At 36.3% G+C, this 26,930-nt stretch overlaps 1 protein-coding gene and 1 long non-coding RNA gene across 3 annotated transcripts; both read right to left on the bottom strand.

Annotated features, from left to right (window-relative positions):
• Positions 1-983: 983 nt before the first annotated feature.
• LOC133821099 (uncharacterized) lies at positions 984-3,031 on the bottom strand. Its single transcript, XR_009887313.1, has 3 exons — positions 2,791-3,031; positions 2,208-2,623; positions 984-1,197 (listed from the first exon to the last, which is right to left on the bottom strand). It is a non-coding gene; the product is annotated as an uncharacterized LOC133821099 (long non-coding RNA).
• A 3,897-nt stretch (positions 3,032-6,928) lies between these two features.
• Positions 6,929-8,544, bottom strand: LOC133822642 (uncharacterized). 2 transcript variants are annotated; one of them, XM_062255045.1, is made up of 5 exons: positions 8,099-8,541; positions 7,856-7,933; positions 7,679-7,754; positions 7,528-7,592; positions 6,929-7,426 (listed from the first exon to the last, which is right to left on the bottom strand). In XM_062255045.1, exons 1-5 carry the CDS (start codon positions 8,237-8,239, stop codon positions 7,346-7,348), a joined length of 441 nt encoding a protein of 146 aa, XP_062111029.1. In that variant the 5' UTR covers positions 8,240-8,541; the 3' UTR covers positions 6,929-7,345. The 2 variants fall into 2 exon arrangements, with proteins under 2 accessions (XP_062111029.1, XP_062111030.1); XM_062255046.1 differs by having other exon boundaries at positions 7,219-7,422; positions 8,099-8,544.
• Between the last annotated feature and the right edge of the window lie 18,386 nt (positions 8,545-26,930).

Here is a 26,930-nt window from a genome sequence, read left to right as displayed (position 1 = left end):
TATAAAAATATGCTTTGTGTTTCTTAGTCCTTTCTTCCTATAAAGGATTCCAACCATTTCTGTACGTAACATTCTTGACACAATTGCATATTCTTAAACCAAATGTTTTGGTAACACAATTGCTTCCTTCATTTATTTATGTTTTCCAACTAAAATACCAATTTTACTAAAGTCATCGATGTCTAATATGATTCGAGTAAAAAAAAATTATTTGTATCAATATTAAGTAGGGTAGGCAATTCGTGTTCATGGATCATGTTCGTGTCATGTTGAAGCTCATGTATTATAAGTAAATGTTAAACCCGAACTCGACTCATTTATTAATCGTGTCGAAAACTAAAACTTAAACCCGACTTGCTTATAAATAGGTTAACCCGCTATAATCTATTTAATTTGTTTATAAAAAGATCGCGTTTAATTTGATACTTTTAGAGTTTGGTTTATAAGATCATGTTTAATAAACAAGTTCAAATATGTCATATTAACTCATATAATACCTATTTAGATGAATAGATTACTCATTTTACCTATGTAATATTCAAAATATAAGTAAGCATATACCAAAATAAGACAATATAAAGCCATATAGTAATTACATATGTATATATGTCATAATTTGTACTTAATTGTGTTAAATAAGTCAATTTTGGATTTAACAGGTTTTACCTGAAATTTAATCCTGTTTATTCTAATTTAACCGCTACATATTTAGGCTAAACTCAAACCTCATAATTTTGTATCGTTTTCGAGCCATGTTATCATGTCATGACTTATATTGTCGCCCTTAATATTAAGTGGCTTTGTTTTATGCACTTAGGCCATCTCTATCACTATTTTTGTAACGCCCCAACTCCAGGGACCGTTACGGTGTGCCTTGTAATCGGTGCTAAACTCGCTAATCGAGTCATTTGGCCAAAAATCGTGTAACTAGGTATGATTAGCGGTTTAGGAATTAAAAATTTTGGTTAAGATGTAACGTTTCACTAGAATGTTTAATATATACATTGGGATCCCAAAAATATAATTTCAAAGTCTATTACAGAAAACCATTTACAACACGCCGATCTAAGCGGCAAAACAGGGTTCAACCCTAGTTCCTCTTTAAACCTCGGCCGTGGCGGATGAGCAGCTGCATATGTACACGTCATCACCTAAGCTCTCCAACTCAAGGATGGTTCAGCTTCCTCTTGCCTTTACCTGCACCACATAGCACCCGTGAGCCGAAGCCCAGCAAGAAAACACAATATAACATGATATAATATCAACAATAATTGTAATGATTATTCAGGACCAATAGTCCAAACAAATAGGTGACTAGCGCAAGAGTCACAAATGTGGGGTCAACACCCTTTAGCCATGTGACGATAGGGTCACCAGGGCTTAATTGGTAGGTTGTCCTTTCATAAGTTCGATCAGGATAGGTGCATGGTGAATGGTCACCAACATAACCTTCCTCCCGACTCTAGAGTCGTAACTATGGACAGCGTCCCCTAGCCATGTGACAAACAGTCACCGGGGCCATATGCCCTGGCTATGAACATCTGGTCTTAGACCAGGCAAGCGCTTATAGTTTTCATTGACCTTCCGGTCGGTCCCGCATTAATACCCCATATGAGTCATTCAATGCCGACCTCGATTAGATCTAATCTTCATTTGGCCCAGTGTTCACAACGCTCTGCCATTTCTGACTCTTGGGTCAGTGAAACACGACCAGTGCTCAGCCCGTTGTGAACTTAACTAATAAGTCACAGCTTCACAGACGGATCTGACACCATTGTCGATTCTGACTAATAAGTCAGCGCCATACACAGGTAAGTCATGCCACCACACATATGTCACATATCCAATATCCATAAACAAGGTATTCAGCATGCTTACTTAACAAGTATTAATACAATTAGGACCATGCACAAACCCAGAGGCACAAGCTCTAAACAATATCATAATCAGTACTCAAAGCATGTCCTAATCACATGTTTCTCATGCATCACATGCATTATACTTAACAATCCAACATGCACCAATCATAGCCATGCATGTCACGTTCAATAGTCAACCAACATGCATCAAGAATAGCCATGCATGTCATACTCAATAATCAACCAATATGCATCAATAATAGCCATGCATGTCACACTCAATAATCAACCAACATGCACCAATAATAGCCATGCATGTCACATATACATAGGGTGCAGTTTTCTTACCTCATATTCGAGCTAGAATGATAACAAGAACGACCCTTGAGAACGATCAACTTTTAGTCCTTTAGCGATCACCTAGTCATAACCAAATATAAGATATCATCAATAAAAATAATTAACATAGGTTCCCAAACCAATATCTAGCCTCCGGGACATCAATCCACACTTAACCGGGTAGTAGGATCAACCCCAAGGCCTATGGGTAGCATCCCCAAGCTAAAAACACATTTCTGGCCAAAAATGCCCTGATGGGCCGCGGCTCACCCCTCTGACAGAACCATTTCCTTCACAAAAACGCACGTAGGCCGCGGCTCACCATAGCCGTGTCGCGGCCCATTACCAAAACCAGCAAGCACCAGCTTGCTTTCCCTTGCGTTTTCCCTCGGAACCAACCCTTCAAACCGATTCCAAACCTCAACCTAACACCCAATTCAACCACTAAACATTATCAACAACTCACCCCCATCAAAACCCAAGTTAAACATCAACTAAACTTCCATTAATTCCAACTATTTACCATGAAATCACAAGCTGAAAGTTTAAACCCAAAACAGAGTATACCATGAAACTAATGGCTGGAACTTACCTCAAACTTGATTTTGAATCCCCTTTAATGGCTGAATCAAGTTCCTAAGCTCCCACCTTTGATCTCCTAGCTTAACTCCTCAATTTGGGCTCTCAAAATTCAAAGAAAAGTGAAGGGGAAAACATGTACAGGAGAAGAAGAAGAGGAGATAAGGATGGGCTCTGTTTTTGGTTCTGTTTTCCACAGCCTTAAAGTCATATAAATCCAATCCAAATGACCTAAATGCCCCTAGGTCATTTAAGGTTCCTAAAGCCACCCCAAGGGCAAAATTGTCATTTCCAACCTATACCGTTAATTATAATTAATGCTCTCCAATTCCCGCTAATCTCAAAATTATCAAATACCAATAAATCATATCCCATTACCCTTTAATTCTCGGTAATGTTCTAATCATCAAAGTGACCCCGAGACTCACCCCGAGCCCCGAACTTAAGCCCGTTATGACTAGACCGAACACTTACATCTCATGATCGTCTCATGCCGAATAGCTCGAACCAATCCACCTTATAATGTGGCTATATTAATTAATCACAACCATGCACCCAAGATACACAATTACGCCCACAGCGGCCAAATTACCAAAATAACCTTATAATTATAAATACTCACATATGCATGCATTTACCATCATATAATAATATAATTCACATGAACATGCATATGATCATTAAATAACACAATAAATCATTTATGGCCCTCCCGGCCTCCTAATACAATTTTGATGTTGTTTTCATACAAAATCAATATATTTTGGTGATAAGCTATAGTGTCCCACCATTTTTGGTGGGATACTGTAGCTACTACAAAAATATTTTTTAGTATTATTATTTTTAACTTTTAATATTAATATCTTTTAAATATATATATATGATAATAATTGTTATGATTTAATAAAATAATATAATAATAAAAATTGTATTATTTTGTGTAATTTTTAGTGATGTAGTTGAAATAGAAAAAAAATATATGGTGCTAAAATTCTATTATTTTGTGATTCGAGTTACTTTAAATTAAAATAATTGTAGCTTGATTTGATGTACTTGGACTTTTGATGATTAATAATCATCCCATCAATCTAATAATTTATTCCATGGTAAATAAGATAAACAAAATTCATTCCACAAAATCTTATCCCTATGTATATAAATATAAATATATTGCATTTTTATGTTACTAAACTTTGATTAGTTAAAACAAACGTGTGAATCTATCATTGTATAATTATTGAATTTGATTTACATTCCGTTTTCGTTCACTGCCATAAAGGTACTTTCGTGTTTTAGCTTTCTTCTAATATGTTTGTGGTTAAATTCTCGATATAGTGATCATTACACGTATTTTACATGTCGTTTTCTTTCCAAGCAGCCAATTCGTTACTGATTTTATTTAGAGCAATTGTTATCTTATCCATATATTGCATTTTCAAATAGGATGATGTCTTTTTGCTTTATTCACTATATTACAAAATAAAAGATGAAAGTTTCTAGCTATAACAGAAATATACTGTAGTTAAAAACTTTGATTTTTGTCTAGGTGATTAGTATATTCCAATGCCAGCTCTGGGTCTTACTAACAAATCTAGAAAAGAAAAAAATATTAAATTATAATGAAATTTTAATATTTAAACTACATATGACCAAAAGTATTAACTTCCGTTCGATCTACATCTCTAAAATTTGGTTAAATTTTTTTTATGATGACTGTATTTCTTTCAAAAAAAGTATTTGACTATAATTGTTTGTGTTATATTTAATGACACAAACAATAAATATTTAACACAATTTCTTAGCTTTATAACGTGATAAACAAGTAAACAAACATGTCTCCCATTAGGGTTGTACTCATTACGACCAAGACCATGTAAAGGAATATGCTATATTATTTCATAGTTTATGCCTTTCCTTCCTTTACAATCAGCCGTATCGATTAGAACTACTACCACTTTTATGACATATATTAGAATATTGCAGTTTTTATGTCCAGTCAATATTTTAATTAGTTGATTAATACCATTGTTTTAAAAATAATTCAGCACTTTCTGGATAATTTATTAGTTAAGTATAACACCCCTATGATTTATTGGATACTTTATAAGCCAATTTGCGGCTTTTTAAAGTTTCAATCTAATTAAACAATATTTGTGAAATTAACGCTTGTTTATGGTTTTGGATTGAGTATTTCTTAAATTGTAATAAAGTTTTTACACGCATGTTCAAAGGAGTTTAACTTGTCAAGTTGAATATGAGCCAGCCATTGTAGAAGTTTCCATTTCCAACCAATTCAATGTCTATCTCATTATTTATCTATCTGTCCTTGAAGATAGAAAGAAAAAGAAAACGCTCACTTATGGTTTTTCTATGCTTATCTTTGTTTCAACCTCTAACACATCACATTGATGGTATATATAAGGATCAAATCGATATTTCCCAGGAATCATTGATAGTGTTTTTTTGTAGTAGTCAAGACTCCTATATCTTGTCCAACCACGTTCCTCACTTGAGGCACTGAACCAGTTATCACAACCAAACATTATAGTTTTAACTGGGCATGTCAACTGGACTGGAAACTTGATAAACCATCAGTGAGTTAACTAGAGTTTCTTTTTAACCTTCACCAGCTGAATCTGTGCAATGTGTACGTGGCATATATTTTAATATACCTGGAGTAAGCCTTTACGGATGAACCAAAGCCAAAGAAACAGTACATGAAAAATCAAATAATATCTATAGCCACTATGTGCAGGATTCTCTTGAATGGCATTCTAACAAGACAAAAGACATGATATACCTGGATAGTATACCATTTCCAATCTCCAATAGCGACTTCTTTTGACTCGCGGCATTATTTGACCAACTTCTTATAGTTGTTAACCTTAACTGTGTGCTTTTACATGGTAGGATTCTTGATCAAATGCAGACACTCTACTTTGCTTCTGCTTCTTTCTCTTCTCCAAGCACACTAGTCCATGAGAAACCCATTACTGGGACATTAAGAGTTTTAAGAGAGATGAATTGATCAATGCCCCATTCATTCGCTTCATTACATGAAAGCGCCTTTCCTTTTCATCTAAAGGCAACACAGGCTCACAACACAAATATTGCAAATGCTAGAGATTTGCCTTGTATCTCGCACATCTAGTGGCCAAGCTTAAGTTTCTCACAAGCCAAGTGCTGGCTAAGATTAAGTTACCCTGAACAAGTGTGTGGTTGTCATTGTTCCGGTCGAGTACAAGCAGCCTGAAAACTGCATACACTTCCCACCCAGTCTGGAGGGAGTTTGTTTCAGCCAAGGTCAAGTAGAAAGAGAGTTCCACTTCAGTAAATGGCCAAGTTCCTGTGAGCACAGTAGCACATAACAGGAGAATATACAAAATAAGATGAACAATGCAATGGCCTTAGCAGTCATGCTGATGTTGCCTCCAGCTTCCAGATTAGTATCTCTCTATTGAAATTTTCATTAGCGATAAAAATGACTATATTTTGATCATGTAATGTGTACGTGGTACATCTGAGATTGATCTGGACATACATGCAATCGGATACAGGCAGTAACAACAAGAAAAGAACATAAGAGCTGAATCTAATACACATTTTTTCATGCATTGAGATTATAGCTTAAGTGCAACTTCACTTAGTATAGCTATAAAATGTTTTTCCATATCATGTAAACTTGAAATAACTTTTGAAATTCAAAGTAGATTCTCATTCTGGAACACCACTAAGTATACTGAAGCAAATAATAATACACAGAATGCTTTCAAAAATTAAGATAAAAAGCACAATGTACCATCCGGATCACTTGAGGTAAGTAGAACCATGACAACAAAATTTCACGCTAATTTCATAGAATGCTTGGTACGAGGTTGGAAGAATCAGAATCACTTTTCTCTGCTTCTTAAAGATAAAATGTGTAATCTCCCTTGCTTCGAGAAGATTGTCCATTCTTAATTGTGTAGTGATACAAAATGTTAAAAGGATTAAGCTGTGTCTCGACTCTTTTCTTCTGACAAAGCATGTATTCTTCCTTGTAATAAAAAATGATTATAACAATTGCACATCCTTTATCATCCTCAAGACTATACCCAACAGGGACGCTAGATAGTTATGCTTACATGATGTATTTTACATAGGCAGAGACATAAAACCAAAAACCAAGAAATCAATAAATTATATGTTTGATGAAGAAAGTGACCCCATAAGATTCATACCAAATAGAACAGTACAAATCTGACAAGTCGAAACTTTTACTGGATATCTTGTAGCCACTAGAGACTAATGTTGCATCTATTTTCTTGGTTTCTTCTATCGTTTTTAGTAACTATAATAAGAGTAATTTGTATGATAAACACAACCCTCAACCGATAATTGGGACAACTTACATACGTTATAACGATAATGTATTAAAAAGAAACAAATTTTTGAATCAAAATGATAAATTTAATGTACCATGGACTTCAAAATAGGACTAAAGGAGCAAGTAGAGTTTAAAGCTTTTTCAGAACAGGCCAACCCCCTCACGAATCAATAGCTAACCACGTATATTCCAGAGAAAGCAGCTATGATGGTGAGGCCTCTGATTTTGGCTTTGTGTAGCCGAGTTTGATTAGCCTCTGCACCAAAATTTTCTCAGCCTCTGCCTAAAAACCCATACAATAATTAAAAAGAAATACACATATATAAGCAAGATAATCTTGCACTAACGAAAGTAAAAAATGAAGCGGTGGAAGCAAGTATAAACCTCAAGCAAAGGAGAGTTCTTGGGAATGTTGGAAGCCAGAACAACATGGTGACCAGTCTTTAAAACTGTGATAAACATTTCATAGTTGGTAAAAACAAGATGGATACTTTATGAATGATTAGATAATATCATATACTGATTATATAAATACCTAATCGTCGAACAATGCCTGATCCTGTATTATCAGATGTTCCACCAAGAACACAACTCACACTTACTCCATTCTTCTGCATACACACACATTATATACATATATATAATAATAAGAAATAAAAATAAGAAGAAGAAGAAGAAGAAGATGGGTTTTGAGGATTAAGGAATAACTTACAGGACTGGTAGTACTAGTAGGCGCTGCTGCATACAAATTGCCAAATTTTGCAGAGTTGCAACCAATCCATACATATATCTAAAGGTAACAACAAAATTCAACCAAAAATATTAGAATTAAAAAAACCCCAATTCATTGCTTTTGTCATCAACTATCAAAATGGCCTATCGTTCTCTTCTCTCAAGTCTCAACCAGAGAAAGGGGACAAAAAGAAAAGGGAAAGGGAATTGTGGGGTATTGGACCTGCCTGGGCAGACGGATGATTTGGAAGTGAAGGGTGACATCGTTGACGGACTCAGTGAAGCAAGTGATAGGAACGACGTCGTCTCCGCCTTTGGATATATATGCTGAGCTCAGGGCTGAGTTCAAAGCTTCCATTTCCATTCCCTTTGAGACGAGACGACGCAGATGCGGAAGAGAGTTGGAAATGCTACCCCCTCAAGGATCCGACGACAAGGGCAAAGACCCAATCTGAGAAGTGAAGTGAAGTAGGGAGGCCGACGATGGTTCCACTAGAACCCAGAGGAAGAGTGGAGAAGCAAGGCTGAACAAACAAAAAAGATGGATGATGGGGGGAGAGGGTAGAGGGTAGAGAGTTTGGACGATTGTAAGAGAGAGATAGTTCGAAGAGAGTACTGTCAATGATGCTATGCTATGGCTGCTTCCCCCTTCTCGTCTTCGTCGCCTAAGGGTCATTGCTTGGTATTTTAAAAAGTAATTAAGGTTAATTTTGTCAAATAGAAAAATATTTGCACCCAAAATTTAATTAAAAAACCTTATTTTTATTAAAAATTAATATATATTATATATATATATAAATATTTTTAGGGACTCCGTGTTTTATCTCATTACCTGTTTGAACCCTGTATTTTGAAAAATTACTTTGTGGACCATATGTTTTGTAAAATGGTTAAAATAGAACCATAAACTCAATTTTGATGAAGAAAAAATTAAATATAACAATACAGTTTTTAAGCAGAATGATTTTATTTTTGTTCTGAATTGTTAGTTTAGTAAATTATTTGTAATTTTAGTTGAGAAAACATTGACCAAAATTGGGTATAGGGTTCTATTTTAACTATTTTACAAAATATAGGGTCCAAAAAATAATTTGTCAAAATACATAGTCTAAATAAGTAATAAGAAAAAACATTAAGTCCAAAAAAGTATAAATCTTTTTTTTTTAACTTGCTCCTATTTTTCCAATTTTTCTTCTTCTTCGGATTCTTAAAAGATACATATAAAAAAGTGTTTTTTTCTAAAAAAAATTATAAAAACAAATAATATAAAATTATTGAAATTAACAAATAAGAAAAATTAAAGAATGTCAATTTATATAATTAATAGAGGTACTGTATATATTCTTGAGGTAACAATCCTTTATTTAAATAAATTAAGACTAATTAATTCTCGCATAAGCTAAATCTAAAATTTGATATTTCTCATCTTCTGGTTTTAGCTGAAAAAAGCTCCATTTTCAATTGGGAAATTTGACTTTTTATGCTTAATAGGGGGTTGTAATTCAAAAAAATGCTAGGCATTTTTATCATTACAAAATAATGTTAATTCATTTTAGCATCCCCAAAATACCCCTGTCACAACTATCTCCTATCTTCCCTCCTCTCTTCCTTCTTCTTGTTTCTTCCTCACTCTCTTTCACTCACCTCACCTCACACCGCCACTAAGAGCACCACAGTAGAAAGAAGTCGAGCAACCCCTACGAAGGAACCCTATGAAAGCCATTTGTAGAGATCAAGACCAAAGTAAGGGTTGAGAAATCTTGGAGAAAAATTTAATGGGTAAGCAATTTTTTCTTAAATAGTTGGATTAGTGATGTTTCCTTTAAACTTTTTGGGCATTTCGAATAGATCTTAGCAATATTTGCACATTTTTTTGGTTTTTTTTTCTTCTGGTTTTTTGTCGATCTGCGTTTTCTAAGAATTTTCTGGGTTTGGGTTGTGCTCGATGCATGCTCGATGGCACATCAATTTTTACGGTTGCATGTTGTGCTCGATGGTTACTCGATACCTACTCGATGGGTGCTCGATGGTAATGTGCATTATCACTATTTCATGCATGCTCGATGCCTGCTCGATGCAGGCTCGATGGAACATCAATTTGTACGGTTGAATGTTGTGCTCAATGGTTACTCGATACCTACTCAATGGGTACTCGATGGTAATGTGCATTCTCACTATTTCAAGCATGCTCGATGGATGCTCGATGCCTGCTCGATGCAGGCTCGATGCTCATGTTTTTCAGCATTGTTAAAATACCATTTCCTACCATCTGTTTTTGTGTTTTTTTTATTTCAGGTTCAATTGTTTACGTATTTATTTCTTACAACGGTATTTGGGAAACAGATGGTAGGAAATGGTATTTAAGGATGCTAAAGGTGAAGTGATACCAGTAGAGAATGATGTAACTTATTTGCAACTACTTGACATACTGCACGAGACATTTCAGGTGGATAGAGAGGTGTATGAATTGAAACTCGAGGTGCCATACGTATGCGGCGACCAACCATTTGCACCGGTTCAATTGAGGAATGATCGTCAAGTTCGTGTATTCTTAGGAATAAGCTTGAAAGAACGGATAGTCTTATGTGTGACTCCAGTTAAGAAGAATGTCATATCAGATCCTTCTCCTAGTGTGAACAAAAAATACACGACTAGTGTCAATCCATCTCCTGCAGGTAGCAGTTACAAGCATCTTAGCGAGGTGGGCACTTTTGTTCCAGTTACTGATCCGATGGCTACTATTCAGCTTGATATACCACAAGGAGGTCCCACAGGTGTGATTGAGGCATATGAGTACAATCCCTATGTGAATGATGATCCAGTTGGTAATTGCTTTGAAAATAATGATGATGGTTCCGAGGATGACTCGTATTATAGTGCAGATGTTTCAAATGAGGAGTTAGACATTTCCCAAGCTCAACAAGTAGAAGAAGAGTCAGGACTGCCTCTTGCGCAGGCACACCTCCCAACTCAAGGACGCCGAGCACCTGCTCGAAGCAGTACTCAACCTGCTAGGACAGAAGATAACACTGGGTGGAGGGAGACAATTGTATCAAGAGAAGATCACACTAGATGGAGTGCCCCAATGTTTACAAAAGAAGATATTGAGGCATCTGCTAAAACCCATTCCTCATCATCTGGTGCACCAATGAGAGAAATATATGTTGGGAAGACTTTTGAGGACAAGATTGATTTAAAAACCAAAGTTGCTCTATTTGCAATGAAGAATAACTTTGAGTATATGGTGAAAAAGTCTGGTACTGACGTGTGGTATATCACATGCAAAGATCCTGACTGTTGTTGGAGACTGAGAGGGGAAAAACTACCAATGTCCCCCATGTTTGAGATCACGGTATACAAGAGCGTACACACATGCTCACTAGAAGTGTGACAAAAAGGTTATCGTCAAGCTGCATCGTGGGTCGTTGGATGATAACTCTACAAAATAGAGTTATTTTACCACTTTTTATGTGCTAATTGTTGCTTAATCCTTGAGTTTTTAATTGATTTATTAAGTTTTAAAGTAATTTTGAATTTATTAGTCTTATCATGATTTTATATACTTTTGTGTGTCTTTATAATTATTTTGTTGTAAAATGTTATTTGAATTATTGTGTTTAGTTAGAAGTAAAAAAATGTGTGTTTTATGGAAACTAAATGTTAAATTAAATTAAATTATAATTAATATTTTCAAAGAATTAAATTGATTTATTTTATAATTGAAAATGTTTTATTATGATTTAGTTTATGTTTATTTTGTAGGGAAGTTATTGCAATTTTTGGCTTTGAAAAGTAAGGAAAAGAAGGAAGAAAAGTGGTATTTTTGAAATAAAATTCAGCAGGCCCAAAGCCCACCTGCCCAGGCCCAAACCGAGCCCATCCTTCCAGCTTGCCTCATGAAGCCCCGCCTGGCACTCCTCCAACAGATCCCTCACCAGCACCGAAGCTCCCTCCACGTGCCAGCCTTCACACCTTCACTCAGCTTGCCACCAATCCCATCAACGCCAGCTCCCTTCAAACAGCCATTTGGGCCAATTGCTCCAGGCCCAATTGCCTCTTCCCAGCTGCCTCCAGGCCCACGCATGCTTCCCCAGCCTTCTGCCCAACGCCTCCAAGCAGCCTTGCTGCCAAAAAGTGCCCAATAGCAGCCACCTAAAGCCACTCCATTGCTCCAAATCCACAACTTCAACATGCTCACTCCCAAGAAAGCTATAAAATTACCATTTTTATTATTTTTAATTATTTCATGTTTTATTTTGGTTTAGTCCTTGTTGGTAACCCCCAATATAATTTACTTTTATTTATTTTTTAGCCCTCATCCCCTCCTATAAATAGGAGTCTCATACCACAAAATTTGGACACCCTCTCTTAGACCACTTCTTCCACCACTCTATTCTTTTCATCTTGTTTTCTTCTTTTGGGTCATATTTTTCTATGTATTTTTAGAGGAACAATTTGGGGGTTTCTCCTCCAAATTTTCCCATCTATGTTTGTAATTTTTTTGTTTGTATTTTCTATTCTAGTTATGAGTTTCTAATCTTTTTAAGATTATTAAGGTGATGATGAAACAATTTGTAACTAGATAGTATTTATTTTGTATGTTGATTTCCCATCTTGTGCAACAAAGTTTATGGAATTTTCTTCTTCAAATATCTTCTTTCATCTTAAATATCATGTATTTTGGATTGTTAGCGCATATTTACACTTTGTTCTTCATTAGTGCAAAAATATAATATTCTTTGTGTAAGATGTGTCATTAAATTGTACACATCCATGCTTAGAACAAAAATATTATGTTTTGTCTTATAAATAATGTTCATTGATTTATTTGTTATTTCATTAGATTGATTTACACTAAATGCTTTGAAATTATAATTTTGAAAAGTGAAGAAAAATCTTATCTTTTTAGAAGTAATTTGTGCTTAAAATTATAAATCTATTGGGAAAATAGTAGTTTGATTTATTTTAACTATCACTAAAACTTGGGAATCAATATACTTATAAATATTATTGAACTTATATTTTGTGGATTATAATCCTTAATAATCTTATTTTACCATCTTGTTTACAATTATTAATTTAGTAATATATATTATCTTTAATTTCTATATTATTGTATTTTATTTTCATCATTAAAAAATCTTATTAATCTTTGGAACTTGGTTAGAATTTATTAATTTTGATTTAAAATAGTTTTATTTTCAATTTTAGACAACTCCTTTGGGTTCGATCTCGTGCTTACACGAACACTATATTCCATATACGATTCGTGCGCTTGCGAGTTATAAATATTTAAAACATACCCGTTTTGGGTCCATCAAGTTTTTGGCACCGTTGTTGGGGAGTTGCAAGAAAAGAAACGAAATTTATCTCAAGGTTAGTGAATTATTCTACTAGTTATTTTAATTTTTTGCACTTAAAAAAAAACTAAAAAAAATATATATTCATATAAAAACTAAAAAAAAAAAGATAAAAAGAAAATTTGGGACGGTTCTACCACCCATAAAAAAAAACTTACTTATATATTTATTGTTTTTTTTAGTTGACGACACTTGTGCCTCCTATCTATCTTTTTATTTTTTTTAGTCGACGGCACTTGTGCCTCTTAATTTTGTTATAATTTTGTTGTAATTTATCTTTTTTTTTTTTTGCAAGTTACTAGTTGATGGCAATTTTACCTCTTAGTCTTTTATTTTATGTTTTAGTTGATTGCACTTGTGCCTCCTAATTTTTACCTTAATTTTGTTATGGTTGATGGCATGCTATGCCTCCCTACTCTTGCCTAAATTCTAGTCTTATTTAATTTTTGCCTTATTTTTCTTTGCCTTTTATAACATTTTAGTGTAATATTGTGAAAAATACTTGAAAAAAAAATAAACTTAAATCTTGTCCTAGCTCTTGTTTGCATTTCTTAATATTGTTTATGTTATCTTTATTTTATTTGTTATTTTTTTGTTTAGTATTCTTCTTAATTTCTGTTTTATTTGTTTTTCTTTAAAAAAAAATATCTCTTGAAATAGATCATTTTAATTATAGTTGGAATTTTGAGTACAACTATTATGAGCAATCAAATTTAAATTATGGAGAAACTAATGATATGTATGATATGCATGAATCCTTTGATATCCCATTTGCCCCCAGCTATAATCCAAATTTTTCGTGGAATCATACCCAGTCTTCAATAGGACATGAATTCAACATGCATAATCAAAGTCATGTCCAATCCGACCTATCATATCCCATTGAACAAGAAACGAGCCTATCCTTAGAGGATACCCTACAACAGTTCATGCAATCAACCTACCAAATCTTACTAGCCCAATCTCAGTCAATCTCAAAAATTGAAACAATAGTAGGGCAACTTGCAACTGTTATAGAGTCGGAAAAACAAGTTTATCCCAACCAACCCATTCCTAATCCAAATAGTCAAATTGAAAATGAAAAGGAGAATGAAGTTGTTGAAGAACTTGTAATATGCATCCAACCCCCTAATAAAACCAAAGAGTTGGATGAGATAATTTTCGAGGCTCATAAGGAAAATGAAAAATATATAATTATATTTCAAGAGCCCATAATTGAACAAATTTGTATATTTACTCAAAATGAAAAGGAGTCTAATATAGATATGCAATTTTCTTATTTTATTGATATTCCATTTATTTATAAATTTCTTGTAGGTGTGATGTTATCAATTATTATTTATGGCATTTGCATCAACGTCATAACTCACCCTACTAATGAAATTCTACACCATCGATTAGGTGTAGGTTAAAAGAAAAAAAAATTATAGTCGAGCTAAAGACTATAAACTAAAGCGCTTTGTGGGAGACAACCCATACTTTAATGTTTCATTTTATATTTCACTTGTTGTTGTGTGTTTTTTGTTTCATGTTTTTCAAATTCCAAAAGGCTTGAAGGAAACTTCTTGCCCAAAAAGAAAAGAAGAGAAGACAACAAAAGAGCCAAATCAAAGAAGCATTCATCGAAGGGAGTAATTCTTAATTTTTTCCATTTTATTAAACATTGAGGACAATGTTTCATTTAAGTTTGGGGGTAGTGTGTATATGTTTTTCTTAGTGTTTATGTGTGTTTTTTTTTGTGTTTATGCATGTTTTTCATTTGTTGTAAAATTCAAAAAAAAAATTATTTGTTTTTCTTTTTGTTTTTATGTGATTTTCATTTGTTATATAATGTTAAAAAAAATTATTTTCTTTGTTTTGTTTGAAAAAAAAATATTGGTGATTTTCATTTTCTAATTATAAGAATTTTGATTGAAATTGTTCTTAGTTCTTAGAAAAATACAAATAATTATTAAACTTTACTTTTAATTTCTAAATTAGTTTTGTTTAAATATATATTTTTCATAATATGTCACTTTTCTATTCTATTCGAATTTGTGATATTTGGATATACTTTATTTAAACATTAAATTCTTTAAATCTCTAAAAAAAAATTTGAAAAATCCTAGAATTTGCTTGATTATCTCTTGAGATTTAATATATTTTTGTTTGTATAAGCTTGTCTAAATGATCACATGAAGATTTGATGATAGATTTGTGTTTGCATGTTAAATATCTATTTTGAAAACAATTTTAACTTTTCAAATTAATTACATAAGCTTTACTTTTATTTGTGATTTTCTTTTAACTATTTCCATTATGTAATTTTTGAGTTAAACATTTGACATCACCAATTAAAAAAAAAATGTGTGTGTGTTTTAATCTTTCTTTTGCTCGAGGACTAGCAAAATATTAAGTTTGGGGGTGTGATAACTCTACAAAATAGAGTTATTTTACCACTTTTTATGTGCTAATTGTTGCTTAATCCTTGAGTTGTTAATTGATTTATTGAGTTTTAAAGTAATTTTGAATTTATTAGTCTTATCATGATTTTATATACTTTTGTGTGTTTTTATAGTTATTTTGTTGTAAAATGTTATTTGAATTATTGTGTTTAGTTAGAAGTAAAAAATGTGTGTTTTATGGAAACTAAATGTTAAATTAAATTAAGTTATAATTAATATTTTCAAAGAATTAAATTGATTTATTTTATAATTGAAAATGTTTTATTATGATTTAGTTTATGTTTATTTTGTAGGGAAGTTATTGCAAATTTTGGCTTTGAAAAGTAAGGAAAAAAAAGGAAGAAAAGTGGTATTTTTGAAATAAAATTCAGCAGGCCCAAAGCCCACCTGCCCAGGCCCAAACCGAGCCCATCCTTCCAGCTTGCCTCATGAAGCCCCGCCTGGCACTCCTCCAACAGATCCCTCACCAGCACCGAAGATCCCTCCACGTGCCAGCCTTCACGCCTTCACTCAACTTGCCACCAATCCCATCAACGCCAGCTCCCTTCAAACAGCCATTTGGGCCAATTGCTCCAGGCCCAATTGCCTCTTCCCAGCTGCCTCCAGGCCCACGCGTGCTTCCCCAGCCTTCTGCCCAACGCCTCCAAGCAGCCTTGCTGCCAAAAAGTGCCCAGCAGCAGCCACCTAGAGCCACTCCATTACTCCAAATCCACAACTTCAACATGCTCACTCCCAAGAAAGCTATAAAATTGCCATTTTTATTATTTTTAATTATTTCATGTTTTATTTTGGTTTAGTCCTTGTTGGTAACCCCCAATATAATTTACTTTTATTTATTTTTTAGCCCTCATCCCCTCCTATAAATAGGAGTCTCATACCACAAAATTTGGACACCCTCTCTTAGACCACTTCTTCCACCACTCTATTCTTTTCATCTTGTTTTCTTCTTTTGGGTCATATTTTTCTATGTATTTTTAGAGGAACAATTTGGGGGTTTCTCCTCCAAATTTTCTCATCTATGTTTGTAATTTTTTTGTTTGTATTTTCTATTCTAGTTATGAGTTTCTAATCTTTTTAAGATTATTAAGGTGATGATGAAACAATTTGTAACTAGATAGTATTTATTTTGTATGTTGATTTCTCATCTTGTGCAACAAAGTTTATGGAATTTTCTTCTTCAAATATCTTCTTTCATCTTAAATATCATGTATTTTGGATTGTTAGCGCATATTTACACTTTGTTCTTCATTAGTGCAAAAATATAATATTCTTTGTGTAAGATGTGCCATTAAATTGTACACATCCATGCTTAGAACAAAAATATTATGTTTTGCCATATAAATAATGTTCATTGATTTATTTGTTATTTCATTAGATTGATTTACACTAAATGTTTTGAAATTATAATTTTGAAAAGTGAAGAAAAATCTTATCCTTTTAGAAGTAATTTGTGCTTAAAATTATAAATCTATTTGGAAAATGATAGTTTGATTTATTTTAACTATCACTAAAACTTGGGAATCAATATACTTATAAATATTATTGAACTTATATTTTGTGGATTCTAATCCTTAATAATCTTATTTTACCATCTTGTTTACAATTATTAATTTAGTAATATATATTATCTTTAATTTCTATATTATTGTCTTTTATTTTATTTTCATCATTCAAAAATCTTATTAATCTTTGGAACTATGTTAGAATTTATTAATTTTGATTTAAAATAGTTTTATTTTCGATTTTAGACAACTCCTTTGGGTTCGATCTCGTGCTTACACGAACACTATATTTCATATACGATTCGTGCACTTACGAGTTATAAATATTTAAAACATACCCGTTTTGGGTCCATCATTGGACACCTCATAAAGAACAAATACGCAGTTGATGGGACCAGTTACATGGCAAACAACATAAATGAGGATATGCAGAAAAATTTTGGTATTGATATGAGTTATGAAAAGGCATGGAGATGTAGAGAGAAGGCACTTACGTATGCTAGGGGGGCATATGAGGATTTGTATTGCAAGTTGCCATCCTACTTGCACATGTTGCAGCAAAAGAATCCAGGTACAATTACTAATTTTGTCACTGAAGATGGTCGTTTCCTATATTGCTTCTTTGCCCTTGGAGTTTGTAGGAGGGGATTCAGATTTTGTCGTCCTGTGATATGTGTAGATGGCACGTTCTTGAAGAATAAGTACGGTGGCCATATGTTATGTGTCGTTGCTTTGGATGCGAATAATCATTTATATCCAATTGCGTTTGGGTTGGTGGATAGTGAGAACCACAACTCGAGGAAATATTTCATGACGAAGTTGAAGGAAGCCATTGGGGACATTGATGACTTGGCTTTCGTGTCAGATAGGCATGCTAGTATTATTCATGCTCTAGAGGCTGCCTTTCCTGATGCCTACCACAGCGTATGCTATCATCACATCAGTATGAATGTGAAAGCTAAGTTCAAGACTAATCACTGTCACAGTGAGATGTGGTCAGCAGCCTATGCATGGAAGAAGACCGAATTTCTAAAGCATTTTGAAAATATTAAGCGAATGGATCCTCCCATAGCTGTCTATTTGGAGGGAATTGGTTTCGATAAGTGGTCTCGTCCTTTCTTTCCTGGAAAACGATACAATATAATGACAAGCAACTACCTTGAAAGCTTCAACAACAAGACCAAGGATGCAAGAACCTTTCCAGTTACAATTTTTTTGGAATTCATTCTGTTCACACTACAGTCTTGGTTTTCTGAATGACGTAGTGTGACAGATAAGACTACCACCAAATTATCCACCCTGATGGAGGCAGATGTATCGAACAATGCTGACAAAGGAAGGTTCATGAATGTCTATGCCCTTGGTCAATTCGAGTTTCATGTAACTGGTGCAGACAGCGATGCCAAGGTGAATTTGATGACGAAATCATGCTCATGTGGGGTATTCCAGCTCATAGGCACACCTTGTCCCCATGTAGCTATAGCAGCTATAGAGCGTGGAGTGAACCTTTACTCTTTGTGTTCACTGTTTTACACCATTGAGTCATGGAGGAATTCGTACAAAGAAACCATTTACCCAACTGGGAACGAGGATGATTGGATACTTCCAGATGACATTAAGAATATGGTAGTTGGTGTACCCATAGAGAAACAACAAGTTGGTCGTCCAAAAAAGCCAAAGCTAGGAAGACCAAGGACAAATCGTTGGCCATCCAGCGGGGAAAAAGCAGTTACAATGCGTAAGTGCAGTAGATGTGGTGGTCGTGGCCACAACAAGTCCTCATGCAAAGCTCGGCTTTGAGTTTATTTTTTGTTGTATTTTATTTAAACTTGAAGTTGAAGGTTATTTTTTGTTTTGTTTTTTTATTGTCGTTAATGAATTTTGGTCGTTAATTGTCGTTAATAAAAAGATGCTCGATACAAAAAAAATTCTTAATAACCTAAATTTTAAGCAAAGAAATATAACAAGAAGAGAATGTTCAATGTCTAACATTCTGATACCATAAGTCAATTGTCCATTTGTTTCTGAACATGTAACGACTCAAATTTGCTAATAAGGCTTAAGGGCCTTGATTAGTGTGCCTGGAGGGCATAATGGGAATTATGTGTGACTTTAATGAGTAAGGTGCATGATTATGATTTAAAGCATGTTATATGACTATTTGAATATTCGAGATGCATGACTATGTGTATTAGTATGCATGTAGGCCCTGATTAGGTTAGAAGGGCATAATCGTAATTTTGGCCATTATGGGCATAATTGTATGCATATATGTGATAATTGTTGAGACCACATTATTATGTGGATATATCTGTGATCTGTGACTCGAGACGATCCTAGTGAGCAAATTAGCGAAAAAGTCATGGCAGGTATTTATACCCGGCTCAGGGTGAGCCTCGGGGTATAAATGGGAATTTAGTGAGTATATTGGAGTCTATTTTTGACGTCGAGGAATATAATTGGTGATTAATTAGGTATCGGGAATTAAGCGGAAAATATTAGAGACACTCGAGGAATTAGCGGAAATTGGGTGAAATGACTAAAATGCCCCTAAGTGGATTAAAGGGTTTAGAATTAAAAAGGGAGGGCATTAAGGTCATTTTTCTTTTAAAGATGGGTATTACTGAGGCTTTATGTTAGTGGAAGTGGTAGAATACTACAGAAGTCTGGGGAAAGAAAGAAAAGAAGGAAAAGAAAGAAAAGAGAAAGGGAGGAAAACATAGGTGGTTTTCTAAGGGTCGGTTGGTGATCTCCTTCACCATTTCTTTGTGTCTTCTTGGAGAAAAATTCAGAGGAGAGCTAGGTCAACTAATCCATAAGGTTTCTGAGCTAAGCTTTAGGATTTGGCAAGGGTTTAGCAAGGATAGGCCATCACTTGAGGTAAAATTCTGTAGTTCCTTCAGTTCTGATTTTGGTTTTTAGCAAAGATATCTAGGTTGTGTTGATGGGGAATTCTAGGGAAGTTGGAGCCAAGGGTTGAGGAAGAGCAAGCTAAGGAGGTCTAGAGGCAACTTGAGGTCGAATTTTCATCAAAGGTATAAACTATGAGCTTTTAACTTTGATGTTTTGACTGGCTTCTGCTGAGTTTCTGAGCTTAGGGTCAACTATGGTGAATTTTGATATTAGGGATGCATGTGCTTGGGTTTTGAGTATTTGGGGTGCTTGGGATGAGTGGAGTGTGTTAATAAGCTTGTTTTTGAGTTTGGTGAAGGTTTGGAGAAGTTTTGGTTGAGTTTGGTTCGAGGAAATCGCAAGAAGGAAAATTGAGGTATTGCCTGTCTGTGACTAGCGCTACAGCGCTAGCCTTTGGGCGCTGTAGCGCTAGGCCATGCTTCCTGGGGGATTTTGGTTATGCTTGTAGCGCTGTAGTGCCCTCCTAAGAGCGTTGTAGCACTGCCCTGTTTCCAGAAAGGGGTTTTAGGGTTATTTGCAAGGGTTTTTGACCAAGGGTTCGGGGTTCGATTCCACCACCTTGTTTGGTGGAACTAGGACTTCCCGGGGGGCTCGGGATTGGTCCCGAGGCTAGGTTTTGGAATTGAGGTTTGGTGATGACTTTGACCTATGGTTGTGTTTACGTGAGCGCTAGGGCTCGAGAGGGATCGTGCTCAAGGAGTCAAGTGATCAAAGCTAGCGAATCGAAAGGTAAGAAAACTGCACCCGGTTATATGTTTGTGATGGGACTAAGTGCTCCCGATATTTGTATTATGTCAATGATGGTATTATGCCATGGGACATGTGATAGCGGCCTAAGGGTGCTGTACACAATATTTGCGCACAGGGCGCGGCTTGGACATTGGTAGCCGAGGACAACTTAATATTCACTAAGCTCGGTTTAAGCAGGCCAGAGTCAGTGGGATAACGGAGGGTGTGGCCTGAGGGTGCTAACCCTAGTTATCATATGTGATTTGGTGTATGCTATAAATTGATATGTTTAGTATGCTGAATACTTGACTATTCTGAATGTTGATATGGTTAAGAATATGTGATGCAATATGAGATATTGATTTTTCTGTTGATTTCTTATGCTCTGTTATTGTGTTTTCTTGCTGGGCCTTGGCTCACGGGTGCTACGTGGTGCAGGTAAAGGCAAAGGCAAGTTGGACCAATCCTGAGATGGAGAGCTGCGGGGTTGAATGTACATAGCCAGCTGTTCGATCGCCATGGTCGAGGAGTGGATCAGGACAGGGATTGCCTAACTATCTGTTTTGCCTTAATATGGCTTGATATTGTATTTAAACCTTATGTCTTTTGTAAACGGTCTTTAATCTTAATATTTTTGGGATCCCGTGTAAACAGGAAACGTCTCTTTATGAAAAATGTGACTTTTGAGACCAAAACATTTTAACCCTAGTTCCTTTATAGTTTCAATAACACGTTCTTAATTAAACAACTTGATTAGCAAGTCTTGCACTTTATAAACACACACTGTAACGGTCTTGGCTATTCAGGGCGTTACAGAACAACTCCATGTTGTCATTGCAGATCGTGTGAAGTGGTAGCCTACCCAATAAGTGCTCGATGTGCTTGATGGCGTACACACCGCAATCTCCACTGTGAATGAAACATAAACTGCATTAGTAACAAAATCAACATAGAATTTAATTTAAAAAACTTGAATAAAACTAGAATTTTGATTACCTGACTTTGGTTTGGGGTACTGAATCAATTGGCATGCAGTGCACGTTGAACTCTTTGCATCTGTTAGCTCCAGGTGGAATCGTCAACCGAGGGTCGTCCTTGAAAAGTTGTGACTGCAATAACAACGATGGGAACAAAGTAGACCATGACTTCATAAAGGATTGCAGTTGTTTATCACTTATCACAGTCATATCTGAATCATAAACATTTAGAGTCCAAGTAGAAATAGAGGCTTCAATTGCAAACCAATGTGCTTGAAGGTAGTTCTGGCACCAATATACAGTGTCTACTCCCTTCCACAATGCCAGAAATTGATTGTCAATTCCCGTAATCATTGATATCACATCTGAATCCCACAAAAACCTTTTCTTATCTGCTTCCTTGGCACTCTAATATGCATCATAACGGGCCAGTACCACTTGTGAGAACAAAATATTCATCACAATAGCATCTTGCCAATACGCCCCGGGATAGAACTGTCGACGCCTACGTAGCATATGCTTGGCCGCATCAATATGCTGCAAAAATGATAGGAAATCAATTAATCAGCCTTTATCCATCGAACCAAATTTAATGCTACTACAACCAAACCATCTGCCTCTATCCATCGAACCCCTATCGAACCACATTTAAAGGTACTAGAACCCAAACCATCTGCCTATCGAACCCTTATCAAAACCCCATCGAACCCATATCGAACCCCAAGAAACCAAACCATTTGCCTATCGAACCCCTATCGAAACCCCCATCGAACCTATCAAACCCCATTGAACCACATTCAAAGCTACTAGAACCAAACCATCTCCCTCTATCCATCGAACCAACATCGAACCCCTATCTAACCAAATTTAATGCTACTACAACCAAACCATCTGCCTCTATCCATCTAACCCCTATCGAACCCCATTTAAAGGTACTAGAACCCAAACCATCTGCCTATCGAACCACTATCGAAACCCCATGGAACCCCTATCGAACCCCATAAACCAAACCATCTGCCTATCGAACCCCTATCGAAACCCTATCGAACCCCATTGAACCCCATTTAAAGCTACTAGAACCCAAACCATCTGCCTCTACCCATCGAAACCCCATCGAACCCACATCGAACCCTATTGAACCCACTGTTTATAGCAGATAACATATATTAATAAAATTACTTACCCCATCATCGATCCAAAACTGTGGTGTCTTCATCGTTAGAAACCATCTCGAACCATACACACCAGTTTGGACATCCCTCTTCGTCTTGTTCGCAATATATCCAAGCAACCACTTGCCGACCGTCCTGTACTGTGTAGCAAGTGGCTTCTTCAGAGGGTCAAGGACTAATGGCACGTCATCAATCGCATCTGGACGAGCTTTCTTCCTAGTTGGGTTGGTGTAGTCTTCAAATTTCTTAGGTCTGCGTCTTTTCCTCTTGGTCAATTCAAACTCTACACCAGCAACATCCCCAGGTTCTATAATAGCAACACCTGGGGTCTCAGGATTTGTTGTGAGTACTATCAGGGGAGGTGTAGCATCCCAAATTTGCTAATAAGGCTTAGGGCCTTGATTAGTGTGCTTGTAGGGAAATAATTGATTTAATTGCGATACATATATGAATTATGTGGTGATGTGACTAGACATGCATGATTGTGTGTATTAAATATGCATGTGGGCTCATTTTTGTAAATATGGGCGAGTTTGTAATTTTGGCCCGTTGGGGGGCATAAATGTAAATATGCAGGTGTTGTGTGTGAGATCCCAGTGTTATGTGGATATATTTAAGATGCACGATCCGAGATAGTCCTAGGGAGCGGTTTAGCTAAAAAGTCACAACGGGGTCAAATGCCCAGCTCGGGAGGAGCCTGGGGGTATTTTGGGGATGTTATATGTGTTCGAGATTTATCGAGTAATGGGTAGTAATATAGCAATGATTTGGTCATGTCGGGATTAAATGAGGATTTATAGGAACACTTAAGGAGTTAGCGGGATTTGGCAAATGGCAGAATTACCCTTGGGTCACTTAAGGATGTAGATATGTTTAAGGGGGCATTTTGGACTTTTGGCAAATGGATATACACTTAGTGGCTAAGAAAACACTAGAACTAGGAAAAGATCAAGACAGAAGCTCCCAAGTCTCTCTTAGCTTTCTTTCTCTTTCGGTGCACATTTTTCTCTTGGGGAGCTTGGGGATTTTGAAGAAAACTTGAGGAGATGGGCTGAGGAATTGGAGGAGTTCAAGCTTAAGGAGTTGGGGAATTAGTTCAGGTTGAAACTATCTCAAAGGTAAGAATCAAAACTGGTTTTCTGTTGAGTTTCCTTTGTTTTGTTGAAGTTTTGGGGGTTAGAACCTTAGATGATGGAATTTGAGTTGTAATGGGATTTTGTTTAGTTTCTTTAAGATTATGTGCTACTCTGAGTTTGGTATAAGTGATTTGGGACTAAATTCTGGCTTTAATATAGGTTTGGGTTGAATTGAAAGGGATTTAGAGGTCAAGAAATTGAGGTAATTTCTGGGTTTCGGGCTCGCGTCGCGGCCCTGTTCATCAGCGTTGTGGCCTGCTTGGGTTTTAGGTATTTTGGGGCTTCGGGAAAATTACCCAGGCGCCGCGACGCAAGGTTTGGGCGCCGCGGCCCTAGGCTTGAAGATGTGAGGCAATTTTGCCTCTATTTTGGGGCGCGACGCGGTGCTTAAGGGAGACTGGGCCGCGGCCCAAAAGTGGATTTTTGGAAAAATGAGGGTTTTTAGCTTGGGAACTTGAACGTTAAGGCTCGGGAAGGTTTCTACTATCCGGTTTGGTAGAAACCAAGGTCCCGGAGGTTAGAGTTAAGTCTCGAAACTATTTGATGAGTTAGAACTTGATAGTTGGTTTTATTCATGCGTTGTGACTAGGAGTTCTCTTCAAGGCTTGGGTTAGAGGACTGTGCTTGTGATCGCAGTGCTCGGGTAGCTTGGGACACCAGGTAAGAGAACTGTCTGTTCCTGTGGAGCTATGTGGTGTGTGTATTGGTTATGTCTGTTATGTCATATATATGATTATGACTGTTCGGCTAGGGGCCGGGATCGGCAAGATCCGGGAGCGGCAAGAGCTGGGAGGGGCAAGAGCCAGGATCGGCAAGAGCCGGGAGCGGCAAGAGCCGGAAGCGGCAAAAGCCAGGAGAGGCGAGAGCCGAGTACGACAAGGGGCCGGGAGCAGCGTTTAGCACGTGGAGTGCGAGTCAGGGTGAGACCCTAAAGGATACCTGAGATATCCTAACGGTGTGGACCACAAACCCAAGGCTTGGTAAAGCACTTGGGATGGCATGGCCATTATGTGTTTAGCCTGTTGGCTGCTTTGTTATATGTTGATGTGGTATTGAGCTGCTATATGAATGTACTGATGTCTTATTATATTTTATGGTTATAGTGCTAATGTGATATTGCACTGTTATATTGTTAGGCTGTTATGCCATTGTGCTTTTAAGCTAGTCTAAATGATGTGTCCTTGAGCATGCAAGTAGGATCTGGTATCTGTTGTTGCTTTGATTAAGTATGGTTTGCTGAGATATATTTGTATTGCATGATTTGCTTGGGGTTCTCTTGCTGGGCCTCCGCTCACGGGTGTTCTGTAGTGCAGGTAAGAACAAGGAAGCTGGGTCTTTCAACCATGAGTTGGAGGGCATGGAGCGATGTGTACATGTTTGGCCTACCTGGCCACCACGACTGGGGTTATTTTAAGGAACATGTGGAAAACGTCTCGTTTTGTCGCTTAGGTCGACCGTATTGTACCTTTGGGTTGCAAATTAATTTCAAAACTGTATTTTGGGAATCCCAATGTAATATTCTTACGAATTTTGATAAAATACCAACTTTTATACTTAATGTTTATTAAATGAGTCTTTATTTTTATCAGAACACACTTTCTAGTCTTAAACCTCGATTAGCAAGCTAGTGGCACATTTATAAATCACTTGGTAACGGCTCTAAGGAGGTAGGGCATTACAGGAGGAGTGCCTATGTCATGTACGAAAAAATCATCTGGGAGGTCAAGTGAGTCGGAATCAGAATCATTTGGAAGATCTTGTATGAATGTCAAGATCTTATTGACAGCATCCATGATGACCGTCTGGTTCTTTAGGATGGTATTCTGACGACTCTCGACTCGCTCCAACCTCTCCAACACCTCCCGTAAATTAGGTTGATCAGGACTGGGGTGTACCGATGGGGCCGAAGCTGAGGGTGTGGGGCCGATGGGGACTGGGGTATCCTCATCATCAAGGCCATCAACAAAAATATTGGCTGCCTTCGCAACCTCAGCAGCTATCTCCGGCACCTTCTCAAAATCAGTGGGAGTTTCTACCTCTTCTTCTTGGCCCAACCCAGGATACAAGGGAGCATCACCCTCAGTCGAGCGCTATAATAATCTATCTCCGAAGGCCGAGGCTTCAACATGGACAACACAATCAACTGCATCAAATACAAAGCATCAAGTTAGTTTGAAACCACCAAAGAATACTGTATTTTGACATAATATAGCAGAACTTACACTCGTCTTCTTGAACATCGGTGCAAGGTCGGCCTTCGAAATAGGACGCTCCTCATTGCTCGACCAACTGAGCATCCTCGAAAACTTGTTTCCATGGTTAATACCATACTCACGTGCAAACTGCTGGATGGCTTCGTATGCCCAATACTGCAATGCAGGGACATAACCATACAAACTGTATTTGGCTTCTTTCTGTTTCCCCTTAACTTCTTTCTTCTTCTCATAGTTCCTCTTCTAGTGATGCATGTCTTTTCTGCATGCATCCATAAGCTTGTTAAAAGACACCTTCCCCCATGGGTAAGTAAATAAGTACTCAGTGTCCTCCACCATCTTCAGTGAATCTATCCAAACATTTAACTTGCCCTCTCGTGCAAGTAAAACCCCCTCAACAAAGAAACATAGGCCCAACTTGTAGGCATCTTCTGTTGGAAATGTGCCCTGAAAGCATATGTAATAGACATTGTTTTTTATGAAATAAATAAATGAATTGAATTTGTTATGCATATATTTTATGGACTATATTATTCTATGATAATATTATGTAAATATCAAGAAAATTCCTAAGTTCATATATGTAATCTCAAACACGTATTAGTACGA

The sequence above is a fragment of the Humulus lupulus genome, chromosome 3, assembly GCF_963169125.1.
Source record: "Humulus lupulus chromosome 3, drHumLupu1.1, whole genome shotgun sequence".
NCBI classification, from domain to species: Eukaryota; Viridiplantae; Streptophyta; class Magnoliopsida; order Rosales; family Cannabaceae; genus Humulus; species Humulus lupulus.
This window is presented reverse-complemented; position numbering and strand designations above follow the sequence as displayed.